This window comes from Phoenix dactylifera, chromosome 13, assembly GCF_009389715.1.
Source record: "Phoenix dactylifera cultivar Barhee BC4 chromosome 13, palm_55x_up_171113_PBpolish2nd_filt_p, whole genome shotgun sequence".
Classification (NCBI taxonomy): Eukaryota; Viridiplantae; Streptophyta; class Magnoliopsida; order Arecales; family Arecaceae; genus Phoenix; species Phoenix dactylifera.
The window spans coordinates 6,846,678-6,870,088 of NC_052404.1; the positions used below are offsets into that span (position 1 = coordinate 6,846,678).

A 23,411-nucleotide genomic window follows, 5' to 3' on the forward strand; every position below is an offset into this window, starting at 1 on the left:
CCTCCGTACCGTATCTCGAGTTCGCGAATCGCAAAATAATAATTAAATTGGCGAATAAAGTAAGACCGAGATCCAGAGCGAAGGTGATACGAAGCTAGCTCGCCTCCAGAATATATTCGGTAGGACGTGGATTCGCTGCCGAATCCATCTCTCCGTTTCATCCAGCCGAATCCATCTCTCCGTTTCATCCAACCAAATCGACCGAGACGGATTCTTTTTTATCTTTTGGCGGTACATGGCGATATGTTATTGCATGGATTTGGTGCATTAAATCCAGGTGATCCACCGAATCCTAAGGATACTGAAGTCGACGTAAAAATTTAGCCGTCAAGCGTCGTCGCAAATTTCCAACTAAATTAAGAGATATCATTCCGTCCCCCCCCGAAAGGCCGCCCTCCGCGCCAGAGAAAGGGAGAGGAAGTGATGGAAGGGATCACTCATCGGACGGTGGCGGTGAACGGGATCAACATGCACATAGCGGAGAAGGGGGAGGGCCCGATGGTGCTCTTCGTCCACGGCTTCCCGGAGCTCTGGTACTCGTGGCGGCACCAGATGGTCGCCCTCGCCGGCCGCGGCTACCGTGCCGTCGCCCCCGACCTCCGCGGCTACGGCGACACCGACGCCCCGCCCTCCGCCACCGACTACACCATCTTCCACCTCGTTGGCGATCTCGTCGCCCTCCTCGACGCCCTCGCCCTAGACCAGGTAACTGGTGCCCCCCCCCCCCCCCCCCCCCACTTCTCTCTCTCTATATCTTTATAATTATTTCTACTAATTGTTACTAATCCTTGAGATATCGACCGTATGGAAATCTGGAAGGTGTTTGTGGTGGGGCATGACTGGGGGGCGGTGGTGGCGTGGTGGCTCTGCATGCTGCGGCCGGACAGGGTGCGGGCGCTGGTCAACATGAGCGTCGCCTTCAGCCCCCGGAATCCGGCTCGTCGGCCTGTCGACTCGCTCAGAGCTTTATTTGGAGACGACCACTACATCTGCCGCTTCCAGGTATATATATATCTATATCATCGATTTTTGATTGAATTGTGACTCGTCACTAATTGTTGGCTCCCCGTCAACCCAAATTGATGATTACGCCCTGAGTTATTTATGGTTGATGTTTCATTATGAGCTGCTTATGGAACCATGTTTTCAATCATGTTATGGTGAATTCATCAACAAATGATAGACAGATCAGGTAATTTGGGATTTAAGGAATTACATGTGTGCGTAATCTGGATCATGGAGAAAGTTTTTAGAATAAAATGATTCATCCAACCTGAGGAATAATAGCTTGTGACTGCAGAGTATTAGGTTAGGAATCAAGATTTCAGCTTACGGACCACAGTAGAGTTAATCTAGCAGCAATTTTTATTCTTATTAACATCTTTATGGAGTTTTGGGACACTGATTTTTTGTGTCAGTGATTCTTCTGCTTAAAAAAGAATTAGTATGCCTGCGTCTCACGTCACAAACATGATCACAACATTTCTTGGGGGCAAAAAGGATTTCTGTTTTAGTTATTATTGTTCTGAAGTACGTATGTTCATGTTTTACTTTAGGATCCTCTGACTGATTTAAGAATTGAACATATGGTTCTCCTCATCCAATAATCCTGATCCAGGCTTTACAATTCATTCATGGATCTACCGGATATATTTTTAATTTCTGGTATCTACTTACTAGAAAAATATCAATTAAATGAAACATGCCCTCATATGAATATAAAGTTTGCATCTCTTCATTTGAATTCATTTCATTTTTTTCAAAGAAATAATTGGAAGCTGTTACATATTAAATCGAAGTTGAATTTATGCATATAACCATTAATCCTTCGCTTATTTTTTTAAAAACAAGCCATTTGATTCCTTTTTCCAAAGGCATCTACGCCCATTATCAGTTCGTTTGGTTACCTTTGTTACTCAAAACTGGTACTAGACATTCTGCAGCTTAAGTTTTAAAATTGTTACATATTTGAACTATGGTAAGTTCATCAAAACTTAATTTTGTTGCACATCATATTTCTTTTCTACAGTAAAATTGGGTGATGTTTGATATCCTATTCACAGTAAGGCTTTGCAGATTTACCGGTTGCATCATTTTCTGCCTGTCTGACAAAAATGTTGCATGATCGTACGGCAGGAACCTGGAGCAGTAGAAGCTGAATTTGCTCGTATTAGTACTGCATTGCTACTTAAGAAGTTCTTAGCATATCGCAAGCCAGAAGCACTCCTTGTTTCTAAGGAAAAAGGATTTGGAGGTTCCCCTGATACTGAAATCACCTTGCCTTCATGGTTGACAGAAGAAGATGTAAACTATTACACTAGCAAATTTGAGAAGTCAGGATTTACTGGAGGATTAAACTACTATCGGTGTCTGAACTTGTATGTCACTACAACTTAGTCTACTTGAAAAGGCAGGATATCTTATGATTGAGCTGCATGACATACATATAAAGACTAAATTATTGCATAATTGTATGACATGCTAGGAAAGAGGAATGTTATTTCACTGTGTTTAATCTAAAAGAAATAGATTATATTATAGACACTTGACATTTTTCCCTGGTAATGCGACCTTACCTGTGCAACTTCTCATTATTTTCATTTATAACCTTGTCATGAAAAATATCTGGTTTAATTGATACTGTTGAACTAGTGGATAATTTTGTGTAAGTCGGAGGTTTTCTAATGGCTGAATTCATGTTTTACCACAGCATCTTTATTCAACCTAATAGTGTTTTATTAGATCAACCCTTTATATTTTGTTCTTGGGATTTCAAGGCATTGCAGACATTTTTTGTTGATCTGAATTGTATTGGATTGGATTCTGTTTGAACTTTGCAGCTAAACTTAAGGTAAAACATCTTTTAACAATGCACTCTCAGAACCATCATTAATCATTTTCCAAACAAGCCTTTTGATTTACATTCCATTAGAGAAGACCATGGAATCGAGAAATCTAATGACAGTAATAAAGGTCAATTAGTAAACTCAAATTTATTTCAACTATAACTGTAGCACTGTTTGCTACAAAAAGTTCTAGTCGCCATTCCTCTATTTTTATTTATTTTGAAATTCTATCATTCGATGACTTCATCATTAATGTGCAGGAACTGGGAGCTCACAGCACCTTGGACTGGTGTCCAAATAAAAGTACCTGTGAAGTTTATTGTGGGGGACCTGGACCTAACGTACCATACCCCGGGGATCCAAGACTATTTACACAAGGGAGGTTTCAAAAGAGATGTTCCATTTCTTCATGATGTTGTTGTGATGCAAGGAGTGGGCCATTTCCTCAACCAGGAAAAGCCACATGAGATCTCTGATCATATATATGAGTTCATTCAAAAGTTCTGATGTTCAAAGGCCACGCTTGTTGTCCTGTGTTTTGCTTGAATCAAATTTGTGGAACCTGAAAGTTATTTGGCCTAATTGGTTCTGTAATTGTGGCTTACTTTTATGTTCCAATTTGGTACTCAATCCGACGTGCATGGAGTTTACCGAGATCTGTCGAAACATGAGAAATTCTATTGCTAATGGCATGCTGATGAGCCGGGATGTAGACTGGTCGGTCATTGTTGATACGAATCATGTAAGATTTCGAGAGAGCTGTCCAAGGGTCTGTTTGGTCGCCTGATTAGTGGTTCTGATGATAATTCGCAGTGGTCCGGGAACCAGTTGGGAGGAGAAGGCAGGGTGGACGAAGTATACTTTAAGAAGGCCAACGTACTCTTCAATCCAAACGAAGTATTTGGGAGAGCAAATTTAGAAAAAAAACTATGTAGACGATAGAGACCACAAAGGGAGATGCCAAGAAACCTACTTTGCCTGCTTCCAGATGCAGGTTGCCAACCAAAAACACGAGGAGATTTGGAATGAATAATACACTATTTTGACACAGATTTTTTTCCAAAAGAGAATCGTGTCTAAAGCATTGCTCTACGGCCATCATCAGAAAACCTGGAACCGTTGCCTGAACTTTTCCACTTGAATCCCCTGAACCATTTTTATTTTGCCATTGAAGTTAACAAGAACGTATGCTTAGCTTGACATTTCATCAAGTCAGCTCTTAATGTTCTAAGCACTTGCTCACAGCAGCCGAAATCATACAACACCCTTCACGAGCAATGAGCGTCAAGTTTTTCATTAAAGTAAAAATAGCATCGGTGTCAGCTAAAAGCCCTGTTCCATCCCGTCGCTGTATCTTCCACTAAACGTCTTAACTCACTTATCATTTACTCACCTATTTTGATTTAATCAGAGTAATTAAAAATGACACTATATATTGACAACCAAAGCATCAAATGGCTCGGACCACAACCAATCTCAGTGGCCAGATGACCTGAAGACCAGTAAACTGAACACTAATGCATCTTTTTAAGGGTAAGAAATATGATTTGATGGACTCTCTTTCGACAATGGAAATCATTCACCAAATCATGTACGCTAGTTTACTCGGCTATGCATTTTACCACAAAAAATGTGGAGGACCAAAGCAATATGAGAGAAAAACATTTTCTAGCATTAGGTGGAAAAGCATATCACAATCCAAATTGAAGTTTCTTAATGTATATGATGGTGATCCGCATTCAAAAGACAAAGAAAATGAAATTACATGCCAGACTCGATAAAATCCTACCAAAAACTGAAACACACCAAAAATTTGCATGTCAACAATCGCCACTGCTAAAAACATCACCATTTGTTCTGCCTTTGGAACGAAAACAAGATAAACTGACTTAAACCCTAAATCCTCTGCTGTTCCTTCTTCCTCTAGCCTTCTCAAATTTTCTCCCCTTGGATCGGACATAAGGCTTTGTATGGCTGTGTGGAACTCCAGGAGCCTTACCAAAGTGCTTCACAGCTTCCCTAGCATTCTTTGGACCCCTGAGGAGAACCTGTAAATCATGAAACACCATAAGAAAACAAGCTCACATATACTTAGGCGATTCAAACACAGTTCCTCAGTGCTATACATAGGCATGCATTCTTATACATATGATGGTTATGCAACTATCACAAATATTCAAGTCTTGATAAAATGCCATCATACAGCAAGCATCAACAGCACAAAATCTACAACCATCATATATTGTAGCTATGCAGCTAACAGGACAATCAAGTCTTACAATATACTAACAACATTTGGATGTAGCATGACCACACCAAGAGTACATATAAGGATCAAATGAAAAGCTGAAAAGCAGAGCTCTCCCACCATATTGGGAAAAGGGATGTGGGTGAATGTTAACAAGAAATTAAATGTAAGGTGTTTCTTACAGAAAATAGAATGAAATTAACCGAACATCAGCTTCACCAGGAAGTTCCAGCTTAAAGGAAAGCAAATAATTAAGAATCAGATTTCTCAAAGTAGCAAAAGAATCCAGTGAATTCCACATTGACAATAGCAAGGTATACTACTACAAGGCAAAGTTTTATAACTTCTGTAGGCCTAGATCTAGCAGCAAAGAATTCAATGACAACAGTGATCCTGTTATCTCGTACAAGTTTTTAACATCTTTTACAAAATTAAAAAGCATAAAATTTTAATTCACAAGCCCTCACACTGGAAAGTAACTCCTTTGAATAATTTATATGACAAAATATTATCATAAGAAAAAGAAGCAGAGTAGTTGATACATGTGTATTTTTAACCAAAAAAACAAGTTAAAAGCTCCTTCTGACTCCCATGAACAAATTGAGAGCAGACCACATCTTGGTGCTTCAAAATATATAATGATTACCCAAGGACTTCACTGGAACACTCACGTCCAAAACAAATAAATAAATAAATACATAAAACATAATTTTAAGAATCAGTCCAAATAAATAGTAAATCAAAAGAACATTCTCCCGTAAAAATGTGTTAAGTTCTTTTAAATGAGTATATAACAATAAAATTTTCAAAACTAGCAAGAGTTAATTTTAATAGCATACATACCTCTAGTAAATGCAATTTAACAGGAAAAGACAATAAAAAATATGTTAGAAGGATTCAGCTCAGACAATGTTTTGTGTCCATTCCTTGGTCTTCCATTAGATGGAAGGTCTCATAATGAGCTGGGACTAAAACAGTATCATCAATGCTTCAAGCATCATAGCATTTGACTACCATAACCTTCAGAAGCACAGTCTGGGGGAAAAACATTGAGAAGATGTGAAGGAATAGAACGAGAATATTAAATGTTAGCAACATTTCATATATAGATTCTCTGAATGTCAATAAAAGGTCATTGATTGACAAATCTACCATCTATTGACCTGAAAGATATAATGTCAACAAAGTAAGATTTTAATATATAAGAAACAAAATGCTCATTGTGGAATCCACAAATTCAGATGTTCGTTCTGCCCATCTGAAGGGCAAACTGTTGATTTTACAGAATGGAACATGCATCTACAAAGGTCTTAGTAAATTATAAAATCTTTTAATAACCAGGGGATGTAAGTTAACCCAGCTGCTGAGAATCAAAAAGACCATCAAATATAAATTTGTTAAAAGTAGTCTAAAAATGTGCGATGCAGTTATGCCAATAAGCCTATATAAACAGAGTCTAGACCCAACTATTCTAGATTGATCAACAAAATACACAACAAACTCTCCTGTGCCTAATTCAACTTCAGCATTATGGGCCTTATACATTTGTTCAGAAAGAATTGCCAACAGTAAGAAGAAAATCAAAACTTATCTTAAAGGGCAATCTAAATCACCTAACAGAAAAGAAACAAATGATTCCCTCAGAATAACATTTAATAATTAATCATCAACACATATCAGCATTAGCATGGTTTAGATGAACATCACAGGGAATCGAACCCAAATAAATATCAAGAGAAAGAAAAATGAATAAGCTTTCAATTGAATTTGTCTTAAGCTGAAATATTGATATGAACTCCAGTCCTTGATCTTCCAATGGATGGAAGACATCAAAATGGGCTGCATTTAAAAAGCAACATCTTCAATAAAGAATATTAAAGCCAAATCAGATATAGACAGCAATCACCGCTACAAGCTATTGAATTAACATATTAAATTTTCCATAGAAATGGTAATAAATGCACGTGCATGTAGGCTCAGAAAGACACTGAAAAATGATTGGACAGGACCACAACGCAAGACCAAGTATAGAATAAGCAAAAGCCCCCATAACCCATAATCCAGTATTAGAACTTGACATCACCATCTTGCCATTGACATATTCACATGTAAATGTACTTCCTTTAGCTTGAATTTTCAACCTTTTGCACATTACTGGTGCTCTGGGTAAAGGTCATCATTGCATCACACAGAAAAAGGACTTTCAATCCCACAAGATGCGGGTTGCGTGAAGGCTAGAAAATGCATCCCCTTCATATGTATAATTATCCCAGACAAAAAAATAAGGTACTTCCAATTCCTGCACCCATTTTCACACTATATTCCACAGTTGAAAGTCTTTCCTCGACTAGCACCAACTTGTTTCTTATACCAAACTGAAACACTATATAGGTTCAGGCTAACTGAACCAAGAATCAATGGAAACACAGCTGTCTTTTTATCAGTTATTATATCTGTCTAAAAACTAATTTGCCGTTTTCTTTGACAATTACTATCATATAGTTAGTTCTATAACATCATCTTCCAGTAGCATATGCAAAATTTAGTAATAGCATCCTGGAAACTTCATTAAGAAAAGAAGGAAAAGGAGTTACTTCCAGTTGCAAGAGACTTCCAGACTCAGTACTTTTCTACTTGAAACGGAAGGGAATGGAACAGTTAAACCTATCTTACAAAACAATATATCAGTTGGATCATGAAAATTTATGTAGCTGAACAGCAAAAAAAAGCAATCATGTCTTTTCACTTCTTCAATTGAATCAAGAGCGCATCAATAACTGAGAAAAAAAGAATGCAGGGATCATCTAATTATATACCGTGTTCTGCCCAAGTGGAGATCGGAGGGCAAGCTGATCAAAGGTGAAACATTCACCCCCGGCCTTGAGGATCCTTGCCCTAGCCGTCTCCGTGAACCTTAAAGCCGTCACCTTCATTGCTGGAACCTCATAAACCCTCTTATCATCAGTCACCGTGCCAACAATCACTGCGATCTTATCCTCCTGATTCAAAATAATAACACTTCCAGTAAGCATCCACCCATCAAAAAATCAAAACTTTCGTTCTAAAAATCAAGAACTTTTGTTAAAATTCAAAGAAAATGATTTTTTTTAAGAGGGATAAACAGGGGAGACCAAACCTTTCCTTGCATGAAGGTGACAAGCCTTTTGAGGGAAATGGGGGGCCTGTTAACCTTACTCATAAACAGTCGCTTAAGGATCACCGCATTGAACCTGCTCCCCGTCCTCCGCACCAGAAACCTATACAGCTGATCAAAGAACATAAACAAACAAACGGATAAATCAGCAAAATAATTTGATCAAATGCCATCTAAAAGAGGGCATAGAGATCAGATCCACTCCAAACCGAACCGATCTGAACTGAACTAACCTTGACAAGGAGCTTGAGGTAGACATCGTCGGACTTGGGCGCCGTGCGCTTAGCCTTCTTGCTTCTGCCGCCGGCTATGAGATCAATACCCTGCGATGAACAAAAATGACGAAAAGCGAGGTCTTAGAAGAGAGTAAAAGACGGAGAGAAAGAAGAGGAGTTAGGGTTAGGGCTTTGGGGAAAGAGAAGGATGTTACCATGGCTAAAGCTCCTCCTCCGCTCCTTGGTCCCCTGCGGCGGCTTCGGTTCTAGGGTTTTGACGGCCCGCCCTCGACCCCTTTAAGGGTTTCGTATCAGGCGTATCCATAGTTAGGGACGGTTCGATTCTAAGTTGGGCATTCCGTTTGCAGGACTGAGAGTAGTTGATCCGAACCGTTGCCCTACTAAATCCAACGATCATCCAACGGCTTAGAAGCTTCTCACCGGATATGGCGAACCGTTGGATGGACGCGGCTTGCTTATCTGTGATGCGCCTCTCCAGTGGATGCAAAACGGATCCGGGTTGTATCAGTGGGCCGGGTCAACCTGTTCTTGGGTCAAAAACCACGCTCAACTCAACCATGCCCCATTTGTAACCGGATTGAAAAATATAAGTTTATATTTATTTATGTAAATATTTTACAAACTTATACCTACATATCAATCCATTTAAGTTTTAGGCTTTTAGATGTCAATTTGTACATATAATGAAAAGAAATCAAAATAGGATATGCAAAGAACATAAACAACAAATCAAATTTAACTTCAAAGAGTAATCGTAATTGCAGGCTTACGGGAGGACTGGCCTCCTTTTGAGTCACTCACGTCTTTTGGGAGACGAACAATGCTGCTGACTGAACAGCCTTCTATGCTACACACCATTCAGGTACTTTTTTTTGGGAGAGTATTGAGTCTGCTCCTTTCCTCCTCTTTTCTAATTCTCGTATTTTTCTAGCTTTTCTTCTCATATTTCCTCACCGTCCAATCACTGGTGCCAGCTGTCCACCACCTCCGACCCCGACCATGCCCTCTAGCAAAATCCCCAGCAATCTCGGCCTTCCTTTTCTCTTCTAAGAGAGGCAAAGCATGATTTCTCTCTCTCTTATTTCTCTCTTTTCCCTCTCTTCCTCTCTAAGAAGATCCATGGATCCCATTTCAGTATCCCATCTCCCTATCCTACGAACCCAAGTTGACCCCTGCAAAATGGTTCAGGCCGATCACCCTAATCTTTGTCGAGTATCATTGAAATTTACTATTGATGAACCCTGTCGATTGATCTTGGCCTTGATCGAATCCATGCTTCATGATTAATTGATCGAATCACTTAGACCTGACCCACCCGAAGCCGTTGAATGCCCTTGCTCGGCTAACTGTTTCCTTTTCTGTTACTTTAATACTATTAGAATCATTGAATATAAATTAATTTTACTTTTAATGTTTTAAATAGGTTTAGTTGATTCACCTAGTAATTTGGAAAGTTCAAAGAGGAAGAGATTAGTTGACCTTACGCTTCTTATTGATTTACAAACTATCACATATTTTTCGTGCATATGGTCTGTCATTAATGAAATCATATTTTCTTAAAACAAGGATCACTATATATATTATGAAAATTATGTTTTGTTATTAAAAAAAGTTTCGATGCATATTTTTAATGAAAATAGCTTATTTATAAAAATATGAATCTTATCATATTATTTAGTATTTTTTTCATCTACTTATGTGCGTGTTTTTTAAAAAAAAAGATATAAATATTTTAAAGGCTCTGAGATAGCTACGTATGATCTATTAGAATTAGAGAAGATTGATACTTGGAGTTAGAATCCATACGAAATGTGATCCTGTCAGTGGATATAAAGTTGGCATATGAAATATGATACTTTATTGATTACGAAATATGACCCTGTCATAGCAAAAATAATGATTATAAATTTATTTGCAATATAAACTTGGAATCATGTTTATGAAATATGGAAGATTTGTTTATGCATAATTTGCCATATGACTTACTTTATCATACTATACTATAAAATTCTTTTTTTTTGTAACATTTATTATTTTTTAAATGATGCATTGTTCATAGAAAAACTTATACTTGATCCTATAAGGAAGTGTAAGTTTTACTTACTTGAGTTGAGTTGTGTAGCTCATATTATTATCTTTTTTTTTGTTTCTAGACGAAGAGAGTCGCTAGAAATAAAGAATAGTCTAGGCTTGAAGTTTGCACAACAAGCTTGACTGTTTTGTAGTAGAATTTTAGTTCTTTAATTAAGTATAAATTTGTAATTATAAATTTTGTGGTTAGAAGATTTGATATTTAAATTTAAATTTTTGATGCTCTGAACAAGCACTCATTTATTTATTTAGTAGATTAAGGATTTGAATCCTTTTGTTATACACTCGTTCGAAGTGGATTTATATACAAATTATAATTGTTAGCTTTTTATTATCACAGACGATATCTCTCAATAGCATAACCGTATTATGTTCCAGCTTTGAGGCTCGGCATTATTCATATTATAAAAGATTGTCATATAACACTAAGTAACATATTAGAATGACCTTTAGTTTTCACCTACATTAGTGAATAATACAACGGAGGTGACTGAAATCGTTATAACAGCTGTTATAGTGGTTATAACACCATCACTTATAACTTTGCCCTCACTCACTTTTCCCATCCCCATATACAAATAATGTCATGTTTGCTGCATCCATCATATGTGACCAAAATTCACTATTTTCCAGCACACACTGTTTTGTTATCAGATAACTTCTAACAAAGATATAGATCATCTTAGCCAGTGGGATGGTAAATTCCTTCAGAAACTAAGGATGGAGCCACACAAATTATTACATAAATTACTGAAGACCACGTTAAATATCACTGTCATAAAGGGTTTACCTATACATCCAAATCGAGCTTATAGGTTACATCAATTGAAGATATTTATGATTGTGTCCCCATAAAACCTTCATTAGTTTTTTTTTTTTTAATTTTGTGTGTGTGTAGAGAACATAATTTAAATGTATCATTGCAGATGGGGCTCCACATTCTGTTATTTCTCCAAATCATCTCATGTGCAGCAAGAGTAGCTCTGGCTTTTCCACAAGAAGTTTCCACTCATTGCAAAATCTTGCAACAGTAGCTCCATCTACAACCCTATGATCGGCTCCAATTGTAACCTGTAAAGCACACAAATCATTACACATATGAAACTTTAGCATCCAAAATGTAGGTTGCTTTCATTGTAGTATCTTCAAAACAAGCGAACCTATAAGTTTATTAAAAGAAACAGAAGCAAATATACTGAAACACAAATTTCTACCTGATCTCACAGATGTTTTAGTTAGTTAATAGCCTAAAACTGACAATATTTTCACAAGATGTTTTTTTCCCTGGGTTGGAGAGCTAGAAAGGATCAAAAACTTAGATGGAAGATGGAGATGACATGATCATATACAACGTGAGTAGTCAAAATATCATGCTTACAAGTAGTGATATCCATGTCAAACACAAACTTAACAAATAACTGCATTGGATTATACTAATTACTGTTATCCTATAATAACTTACTTTTGGGGGAATCTGAACCTTTTGCTAGAATGATTACCTATTACAGATGCCCTTATTTGATGGATAAGGATAAAAGTTATAGTTGAACATTATTATTAAATGTGTCCCTAACCTTGCTGCTTGTATACAAGTCAAATACGGAACGGTTGTCTCTGTAATCTGTCTATAAGCTAATAACAAATGTTCTTACATGTGAGTTTGAAGATGTTGAGGTCTCATCTTGAGTACTGCTATTATATTATGTTATCTTGCTTCTTGAGTACATATCAAATATGCATCGCATGTCTCTTACATCTCCCTTGGATAATCTGTATGAGCACACTTGCAGCATGCACAAACACATGCACGCACATAGTTCTTACGCATGCACACACGCAAACACAGAGCTCATGCATGAATGCGCACAGCTTATGCACCTGCACATGCAGACGTACCATAAAAACAAGCAGAGGCACATGCACACGCACAGATATCATAAAGTCCACACACATGCATGGATCATGCACCTGCACATGAAGATGTACCATACACAAGCAGATGAACATACATAAATGCATATCATAAAGTCATAATACTCCAAACAACTTACATTAGCAACAGAAGCAGGATAAACAATTTCATCATCATCAAAGCGGGGTAGTTTTTGAATCCGTCCAATTGCAATTATGGCAACTTCAGGTAAGTTGAGCAGTGGAGAACCAAATTTGCCACCAATTGCTCCAATGTTGCTTATAGTTATTGTTCCCCCAGTAATATCTTCAGAACTCAGCTTGTTATTTGATGCCATCTGCTGTAAGCGTGATAGTTCCTTCGTAATCTGATTACACAATTTGCATACTTGAGCATTGAGTTTTGCATGCTAGCTGACAAGATAAAAAGATTAAAGGTGTGTCTAATTTACAGCCATTATATAAAGGAAAATCAAGAATATGTGCTGTCATGAAGAATATAAATACAATTTTAGTTTCCTGAAGTGTTGTCAAGCTGAATGTACTTGCTTACAAGCAGTACTACTCTTACCTTGACGGGCCACCAAAAGTGACATGAAATATACCTGTATCACTTCAAGATGGTTAACTCAGAAAGGAAGCATTCTGCTTTCTACAATAAACACAAAGCTGAACAGCAGTCAAGATTACCTTGAATGCAACTTGCAACTTACACTGTGCAACAGCGTTCTGCTTTATGAAAGGGTTTATGCAAACTTGCAAGACACTGGAAGAAAATAGCTATTTTCACTTCAATTGCATAATGCCACACTTTTGTGCATCCCTTACTTCAGTTTTGCAGATAAAATTTCTTATGCATAGCATGAGTTCACAAAATTCTCCAATGTTAGCGAAAAGTATTATTGCACTGACCCTTGGTGGGAAATGTTCTTCATTTTAGATAATGAAACCATTACTTCTCAAATTTATCAGATCAGAAACTAGCACCACTGGTTTTGGGGGCCCATCTTTCATTTATGCTCTTTCAAACCCCACCCTCTCAGCTTGAGTTTTTGAGTGTTTTCACATTTATTACCCTGACAATGTCCAATGTTGTTAATCAAATGCCACCATCAACCACCTTGTCATTCATTTTTTTCTTTCATTTTTTTTCATGGAAGATTTTCAGCAAAACAATTGCTAGATATCCAGAACTAACAAAGTATATAGAGATTGATTGTAATTTTGCTGGTCATCTTCGACATGTCAGGGCATTCTCATTACCTTATTGCTCATCTAATCTACAGTTCTTTTAACATTTTTACGAAGCCTCCAGCTATTCCTCTTCCTACCTCAATCAAAGACTTAGCTGTGCGTGATCCATAAGAAAATAAGTAAATTAAACATACACGCTAGTCATTCTATGCTTTGTGGTAACATATTTATTGTGGTGGTGTATCATTGTCATATCACTCATGCACAGATATATGCAGTTGCCCTCCATGCTATTGTCAGCAGTATGTGTAACCACACCTTCGTAACTCTTCGAGTATCACTTGATCAACTAATACAAGATCCACTTGTAAATTGTTTATACATCATCTGAGAGACCATTTATGGAACAGCCAGGGATGTAGAGGACTATGCTTTGATTTAAAATGAATTGAGGAATAATATGCTAGCTTAAGGTTTTCTAGAGAGGAGATAAACCTGATGCTCTTGCTCAACAAAGACCAATACTTTTATTTCTCATTTGCCTCCATGTTCATGTATTCGCTTTTTACAATTTGCAACAGGAAACTAGAAACTAGAATAGAGATATTCCAGGTACAACTAAGAACATATGGACAGCAGCATTTGGGGTAAAAATGAATTAAATTTGAAAAGCCTTCAGCAGTAATTTATGAACAATACACAACTAGTCATGAGTTATATGTGAAATTTGGTATTTTATTAAAAAGTATTCTTATGTTGAAATAGTTTGAAAAGTCTCAGGAAATGATAAGTTACAAAACTATCTATTTCTTTGACATCAATAATCAGTCATGTGAAAATAATCATTACAATAATTAGCTGAACTAATTCAGTAGTATACGAAAGAGATCAAAGGCTAAATCGCAATTGCCATGGTGAAGCGGCTTCTGAAGATCTTTCTATTCAATAACAAGCTTATCTCCAGCTAGTATAAAGTCGAACAACCCATGTAGCATAGAAACACCATTCCGTTTATTGCATTAAATATGTCAGAAGACTCTAAAAGATAGGCCAAAATAAAATAAGTTTTCAGAAGGGAAAATTGTTTATAGCAAGGAAAATTAGAAGAAGCTGCAGCTAACCTCCAATATAGAAAGTGATTGAACCTTCTTTATATTTGGTACGACTAAACCATAGGTAGTAGCCATAGCAACACCAATATTGTGGCAGCCTACACAAATAACAAGTTGAAGCAATAGGCTTGATTTGAAATAACAAAGAGCTATAACACAATGACAAAAGTAATAAATGACGTGATGCCAAAGTCTTCGTAATGGACAACCTGCCACAAGTCTGCATCAAGAAGAGATCTAGAAGCCCTCAAAAAAAGCATATGAAGCATGTTTTTGTTCATTTCTGGCTCAGCTTCGGTAGTTGAGTGCAGTCTATGAGACTACATATATACCTTTTTAAAGAGATTATTGTGAATAAAGAAACCATGTCTCCCTATTGGGTCTGGAAATAACAAACAAAAGCAAAACTCTTGTGGAAGCATATATTGGCAAAGCGAACAGAAACTAATCCCATATGTAAGGGGGAAAAAGGAACCCGATATGACTACATTACAGGATATAAGCTCAAATCTGAAAATGATGTCACTTAAGAGAATACATTTATAGCACCACTCATGAATGAAAGTTGTTGTATATAGTCAAGTTACAATTCATTGTAAAATGCAGTTCACTAGCAATATTTTTAGCATACAGATATATGTAACTACTATCTAACATGTGTCTGTCCTTTTTTCTTAACTTTTGAGAACGTGGGATCTTATAAGTGTCGTATTACAGATAACATAGGTGTAACTGAATTGTTTGACATTACCTGTCAGAAAGATAATACAAAGAACTTAGACCTAGTTTGCTTAATATCTTAATGTACAGTCATGCTTTCAGCTATTCATTTTTCAAGGATATTTCTATGAAGATAATGTTTGTAGGATATTAGCTCAATGATATTTTTATGTATTTGATAGAAAAAGAATATACTGCATGAATAGGCTGCAACATATATACCTGCTTTATATCTATGTTGAAATGTAAACTATGCACATCATTGTCAAATATCATCTACTGGAAATACTATACACACCAATGGCAGCACACATAATTCCATGCACCAGCATGGTATCTCTTATTTGTCCAAGAAAGATATGCATAAGTATGGACACAGACTGGCATAAAATCAAATATATAATAGAGTGTTAACTGCAACAGGAGAATGGCTGCATACCTTTCAGGATGACCTCAGTAGTTGCCTCATTGAAGGAGCTATTTAACAGGGGATATTTACTCAACGCCATTGAAAGAGACTTTATGAAAAATGGAAGAAAGGTGTGTTTCACATTTGGAGCTGTGTTTTCATTCTGAAAGGCTGCTTTAAGTTCTATAAGAGCATCACAATTTATTTCTTCTAGATAATGAAAATGTGGGACTTTGGCAGACATGGTCATAGATTTAACCATAGACCTCTGAAATCCCCTGAAACATAAAAATGCTATCCTCATTGATTTTGATGGATGAGGATTCCAATATTTATAGAGTTAAAATATTGATTAGATATAAAACACAACTTAAAGATAATTCAAGAGTGCTGAAATAGCTTGTCCTCTTGAGAAGAAAGATATGCAAACATAACAGCACATTGAAAAGGAACATGACAAACTCTATAAATATAATCTCTTGACACAATCTTTAGTAATCCAAGTTTATGGTTTAGTTGCCAGGATCGAGAGTGGGTGCAGGTGCAACAATACAAGAGATCACCTAATAGGAATTATTGACTCAAAAGGATTCATAAAGTTGATATAAATAACTAGGTTTTTGCACAATGCTTGATTGTGCCATAGATAATATGCACAGAATGTAATGGGAGTTTGTTTAACCAGCTGTGAAATGACCAATAAAACTTTTTTATTTTATTCTCATGCAATAGGGGAAAAAAAGGCATTTTAATCATTTGATTGGTGGTAAAGTAAACAAATTCCAAAAAAAGCAAATAGGGCAAATCAATCCTTAAATCACCAATGAAAATGAATATACACCAATTGACTTTTTCAAATTTTATTGGAGTAAAGCTATAGGGGATGTATTGGTTGTTCACAGGCATATCAAGACATCCTCAATCCACCATCTATTATAATCCTAACCATATCAAGTATGCCATTAGCTACAACTTTGTGAACAACCTTTCTCACTATTTTTGATTATATGAATCCATCTTAAATATTGGAGAATCTGTTGTTTGACAACCCATTTCTTTCATGTTGCAACCTCACTGTAAAGCATGATCCTTAGACTCCAGCTGGAATTCCTCTCTTGAGCAGACACCTTGCCGTCATTCCCATAACCTTGATGGAGCTCTCTCAGACCTTCAACATCAGATTCTCTATCTGGATTTAATTTACAAGGTGCAACATATGCAAGAATTGAGAGAGCTACACCAGAACCCTATGCCAGGATCTGTGCCAAAATCCTATGAGGGCAAAAAAAGAATGGTACACCATCTAAGTTAAGAATCCACATAGTTAACCATGATTAAGATGACCAAAATGCCGAATGCTTAGGAGGTTCTTTTTTATGCATTAAATTATTAGGGAACAAGAGGTTTTTAATGAAAAGAACTGTAGTTTGCATGTGAGGACAGAAATTGAGCATTCACCCTGTTGATTATGATTTACACATCTTAAAACACATAAACCAAGTTGTAGCGGGTTACAAATATTTTTCAAGCTATATATCACATGTCATCACGTTGTTTGAAACCACTAAGTTTATAACCATGCTAAGTAAGAAATGTCTAAAATGTGTGGATTTTGCGTTTTTGTTTTTGTATATTATGATTAACAAAGTAATGTTCAATTTAGATGCCAATATGTATTTTTCATCTATTGCATATGCATTCATAAAATATTGGTAGAATAGTGGCTCATCAGACAGAGTCAAAATCACATATATCTCCATGTTAAGATTACTTTGAGCATTACCTCACAAAATCAGCTATAGTTACCTGAGAGGAATTGTCGTATCTTCATAGCATTTTTCATCTAGCATGTGCATGTGAAATGCCTTCCCTTCTTTCAACAGCCCAGGTTCACCAACATTGACTTGTGAAAGGGAAGGTCGTTCTTCCTGAATACCCTTGCTAGCAGCATAGTTTAAGACATCTTCTTTCAAAACCCTTCCATCTATTCCTGTTCCTTGAATATCATTTATGTTTAGACCATACTGCTTTGCAAGATGCCTAACAAAAGGTGTAGACAGAACTCCCTTAAAATCCTCCCCTTTTCTCGATGATCTTTGAGAATCTGATTCACATAGGTCAGAATTTAGTGATGTTGCATCCTCATGACACTCAGATGTAAGAGGACTCTGAGCATCTTCCGCAATTATCTTCAATAAAGTTTCACCAACCTGCAAATGGAATTCTATAACTCACATAGATGACAGGGTTTCTTTGTACTTGAAGCAATCATATATCATTAGAAATAAGGGGAAAGGAAAATTGCATTTGCTTCAGATTCTGTGACAGGACAAAGTAGCAATGCATAAACATGCCAGCATTTGTCTACATATAACCAGTTATAAATGCATTTTACCAGGAAACATCATCTAAGACAATTTTCAAGTCAATGCTGTATGAATGAACTTAGATGAAATTAAATACTAGTACAGAATGAAAACCTCCCTTTTTTGATGAAAGAGTTGTACTGAATGACAAATTACAAATTTGAGAAGACTTGCTCTCTTATGAGCATAATCTTACGTGCATAATCTTATGTAAATCATTGATTGTGTTTTGGTTATGAATTTGTTCCAAGGGTTCACTGTGACAGCATATAAATTTCAGAAACTTGACATTGTAGAAGCTTGAGAAAAGTTTGTGTTAAAATCCTAAGCTATTTTACTAAGCCTAAAAGAACCAGCCCACTGATCTTCAAATCAATGACATCTCATCATTCAAGAGGTCAGTAGTCATATTCCAAATGGATAGAAGTCTCGACTTCAACTAAAGGAGTCAACTATGAGGCCTAATAAATGAAAAGGATTTAAATTGTTCAAAATAAGGAATCCAATGTAGGAGCAAAAGCTCCCCTGAACACGAGATCTGATGCCACTCTACCTTGACTATATCACCAGGAACAAAAAGAATCTGAAGGATTTTTCCTTTATAGCGGCTTGTGATTTCAATGGTTGCTTTGTCGCTCTGTACTTCACAAAGCGGTTGAAATTCTTCTACCTCCTCACCCTGACAAGAAAAATATTAATCAATTGTCAGCTATAATAACAACATCTAGATGGTTAGATATATAGTTAATTAGATGACAGCATTGAAACTGAAAATATGCCATCCACCTCCTAGTCATGGTATGGCCAAAGCAAATTACAGCAATTGAAGAATCTGGATGCATGCAGTTCGCCTAAAACAAATTAGAACCAAAATTTATTAAGAAATAAAAGATATATCTACACATTAAGGCTTTGTTTGGTTTGGAATAAGAAAAAGGGGGTAGCAAAAGTTATGCCACAAGTTATTCAAATTTTTGTTTGGTTACAATTTTTAGAACAACTTTTTATAAGTTTTTTGGTCCAAAAAAAGTAAAAATTAAGTATAAATATACTTATAGACTAAAGAATAACTTATGACAGCTCTCCCATGGTATAAATAAGACTACCATAAGCAAGTTTGACCAGCATAATTATTCCTAGGTTATGCTTGTTTCCCAAAAGCTGTTTGGCAAGTATAAGGCTTATTCCAAGCCTTATATCTGCTTCATGCCAAGCCAAGCATTGTCTAATAGCGAAACAGCAACCGTATGTTCAGTATTTGAATATGTTAGTTCGAGTCCATGCCATGTCACATCTCAAGTATAGGCTCTCCACAGATGCCTTTGAGCCTCTTGGTTTGGGTTCTACAAAGTGATGCAAACACAGTAGAAGAAAGCCTAGAGGTTTGTGCCTTGTGACTTGTCTTTTTACAGGAGGCAGATCCACCAGCTGGCTACGTAGTTTCACTAACAATGAAAGAGGAGGGATTGTCCTACTTATTTTTGCAAGATGTACGTGAATTATCCAATGTCAACCTTAATTATGATATATCACCGCATCCTTCAAAATTTGCCTAGAAAATATGATATCAAAATGCTAGATGCTTACAGAATTTGCTAAATTGACCAAATCCATATCCTTTAGCTGGCTTTTTTACATGATTTTTCCTTATTTTATACATATTTGTTTTGTATTGAAGAGATCCTGTGAAACTTATACCTTATGGCTCAAGGGCTAAAACTCACCTCCTTAAGACCCTAGCCACTTCTTTAACATTACACATGCTACTTCAAAAACATTTACATCATTATGTGTGTAAATATCAGATATTAGTACATTACAAAATAAAGACCTTTATCTAAAGTCAAAATGAAATGTTCATTTACAACATAGCAGTTTGTTGGAATTTTGGCTGAAATGTGGTGAAAGTTAACAACCATGAAAATTCTCAATGTTTTACCCTTAAATTTTGTAATGCACTTCTTTTTGAAAGAATTCATTAAAATTATGAGATTATATCAAAGAGATTTGTGCTGTCACATGTTTTTGTATAAATGTAAATATTCACAACAAGTATTGACACCAGAAAATTGTATGAGAGCAAAACTACCTAACACATGATGCTTATCCAAAGAGGCTTGCACGCTCTTCTCATCTATCATAGTTCTTCTTTACAAGACCCAATTCCATGTCCCTTCTGATCTTTTATAATATCTCATGGTTGAAAAGTACCAACATCTTCTTGATTCAGAAAAAGCTTTTCTAAATACATTTCCATTCAAACAAATACAGATGAACACTTCAATAGACATGACTGGGAAAAATGATTGCTTGTCCAACGCTTTATAACATAGTGCTCATGTAGAAGCACAAAGAGAATTATTGGGCCAAAATTAGTTCACGGCATCCTGTACAGTGAGTGAGTGACTCAAGGAGCGCCCAAATTGGTCAAACTGTTGTTAGGGAATGCATAGAAAGCACAGAATTCCTGCAGGTCAACACTCCAAGTTGGGTAATCATTTGGACTTACCAACAGTTCCAAACTTTTATATTTAAAATCTGAATTTTGAATTGATTATATGTTAGTCCTCAAGACTGACCACTTAGATGGGTAGGCATTTCAAGCTGAATTCAAGTTAAGGTGCTCTAAGTGGGAAATTATGTGTGGAATGGGGAATACATATTGGAGTGCCATGCACCGAACAAACTGTTGCTTTCTTACTAGGTGTCTGATCAACGCAGCAACTGCTTACCCAAATCACGAATCAGAACTCCTACTGAATTACCATATCTCCGTCCTAAATGACTCCCCATATTGTTTTCTTTCCAAGATTTTAACTTTATAAAAGTTTCATAAACACCATAACAATAGAAATCCAATTCACGCAAGAGTCCACTGCTACCTTCTACTATGCATCCCTCTAAGATTAAATGGGCCTCTATAGTTATAGCAAGTGGAAGCAAATTTGAACGAATTGAAGCAAACGCAAGAAAAAACACCGATCTCACCTCTTTGACGAACCATTTGAGTAGTTCGCACTCGGCAATACCTTCCCCGGTCTGCGCCAGAGGCACCTCCACCACTTCTCCCGTGGGGGCATCGACCCAAGCCTGAGTCGTCAAGCACCGATTCCTTGTTGCAGTATACGAGCCCTCAAACTACGCATCCAAAAAAAAAATCAAAAAAAGAAACCCAAAACAGAGATCGCCCATCAAAAAACGAAACCATCTTGGGGGAAATCAAAGGAAGAAAAAGAGGAGAGTGGAATTGCTCACTAACGAGAGAGTACAAAGAGGAGGAAGCCAACGTCCGATCGGCGCGGAGAAGCGGCGAGAGGGGGAGGAGAGAAGAGAGCCCCGAGAGCGGCGGAGGGGCCGATTCCGGGGACGGCCGCGGGGATTGGATCGCGGCGAGCGGAAGAGGAGGCCGAGGGCGGGCGTAGCGGCAGAGGCGCCTGAGAGCCATTACCATTGAGAAGGAAGTGGGCGAGTTGGGGTTAAAATCTCTCTCCCACTCCCACCTTTCTGTCCGAGTTGGCGATAGAAGAAACAGAAGCCGAGAGCCGGGCCTCCAGAAGATGGGAGCTATTGAAGGATGAAGGTGAAGCTACAACTTTGATTAAACTTGTAATATGGCCTTCGCATGGAGGGTAAAGATGACCGAGCACAGAAGTACCGCCCTAAACTAGTTTTATATATGTATATATTGCACGGCTCCACCGCATGTGGTCCCCACACAGGAAGGGCCAGCTCGGACGTGGATAAAGCACGGTGACGTCAGAACTTTGTGTCTTCGGTATCGCGTTCCATTGAACTTCTCTCTCGAGTACTTATCCTAACTTCCATTCATGCATATTGGCTTTAAATAACGCCGTTATAACCGTTACAATACAATAATTATAAGGTGGCTGCTCCCACCATGGAGGGTGGTGATGGCTTCGAAGCCGATCACTCCCAAAATGATGCCGGAAAGAGGCTCGGACCTTCGCTTTGATATCATATCCGACCTAAAAAAAAATAAAGACAGAAAAGTGTTCTCGTTGAAAAATATCTTCTAATACTTAAGTCAAACAAACTATTAAAAAACAATGAAGATATCGGAAGAGCGACAGCATAAGAGTGTAAAAGAGGTTCAAGAGTACTGCCGTGGTGGACCTCCACGAATGGTTTATATAAGTAAGGGTCGGTGTTCGTCGTAGAAGAATTGGGACGTACACATCGGCTATTTTTAGTAATCGATCGTATCCCGAAGATTACGCACGAACGTTTTATCTGTGCATCTTACTCTTTGTATTCACGATCATGACCATCCATTCCAAAAGAATTTAAAATTTGAACAACTCTCCACACGCCTCTAAAGCCTCTGAGTCGGCCACATGGTAGATTTTAACTGGCTAGTCCGAGGCTTCGTGATAAGCTCTCATTGGTCAGTCTGTCACATCGATTTGGTCAGTTCTCAGACATACCAACCACCTTTTATTATATTAGAGATAAATAATATAAAAAATAGAATGATCATTAGTTTCTCTGTTTATTTTTCAAATCATCATAACATAAATAATGAGTTAATGATGGTTATTTTTACTTCATACTTTTTAAATAAAATATTATTTTTCAAATTTTATGTTTTCTCAAAATTTCTCCAAAATAATTATACAATGCAAATAAATATTATGTATCTAATAAGAAAATAAAAGAAAAGATAACACGATTAAAACTTTAAAAAGTTACCTATTAAGATAAATAATAGGTATGTTATAATGGATAACTAGCATATAGCTTGCGTAATATTCAAGTACAGTTTTTTCTATTTTTTCAACTATTCTAAAATATAATATGGCAATATAATAAATTATAATAAAAAAAATTTATAGCATTTTTTTTGGCACATCAAGCAATAAACTTTAATAAGAGCCGAACATGTCTTTAACAGTGCCATTAATATTAACATCCACATAATAAATAAAAAGTTCACCACAAGTTAGTTACGCGCGCGCGCGCACATATATATATATATATATATATATATATATATATATATATATATATATATATATATATATGATATAATAGATATATTATTTAAATTCTTTTACTCTTTTATGCATCAAATTAAAGAGTGGCACGAAAATTGATCTACAACAT

At 36.7% G+C, this 23,411-nt stretch overlaps 2 protein-coding genes and 1 non-coding gene across 3 annotated transcripts; 1 reads left to right on the plus strand and 2 right to left on the minus strand.

Moving 5' to 3' along the window:
* The first annotated feature begins 355 nt into the window (after positions 1-355).
* LOC103707223 (epoxide hydrolase A-like) lies at positions 356-3,504 on the plus strand. The gene is made up of 4 exons (XM_008791624.4): positions 356-705; positions 820-1,002; positions 2,137-2,378; positions 3,107-3,504. Exons 1-4 carry the CDS (start codon positions 424-426, stop codon positions 3,351-3,353), a joined length of 954 nt encoding a protein of 317 aa, XP_008789846.1. The 5' UTR covers positions 356-423; the 3' UTR covers positions 3,354-3,504.
* A 3,223-nt stretch (positions 3,505-6,727) lies between these two features.
* Positions 6,728-6,808, minus strand: LOC113462737. Its single transcript, XR_003385772.1, has one exon. It is a non-coding gene; the product is annotated as a small nucleolar RNA snoR53Y (small nucleolar RNA).
* A 4,488-nt stretch (positions 6,809-11,296) lies between these two features.
* LOC103707224 (lipoamide acyltransferase component of branched-chain alpha-keto acid dehydrogenase complex, mitochondrial) lies at positions 11,297-21,922 on the minus strand. The gene is made up of 8 exons (XM_008791625.4): positions 21,547-21,922; positions 21,276-21,425; positions 18,841-18,966; positions 17,728-18,131; positions 15,952-16,199; positions 14,802-14,890; positions 12,627-12,854; positions 11,297-11,646 (listed from the first exon to the last, which is right to left on the minus strand). Exons 1-8 carry the CDS (start codon positions 21,736-21,738, stop codon positions 11,533-11,535), a joined length of 1,551 nt encoding a protein of 516 aa, XP_008789847.1. The 5' UTR covers positions 21,739-21,922; the 3' UTR covers positions 11,297-11,532.
* Positions 21,923-23,411: the final 1,489 nt, after the last annotated feature.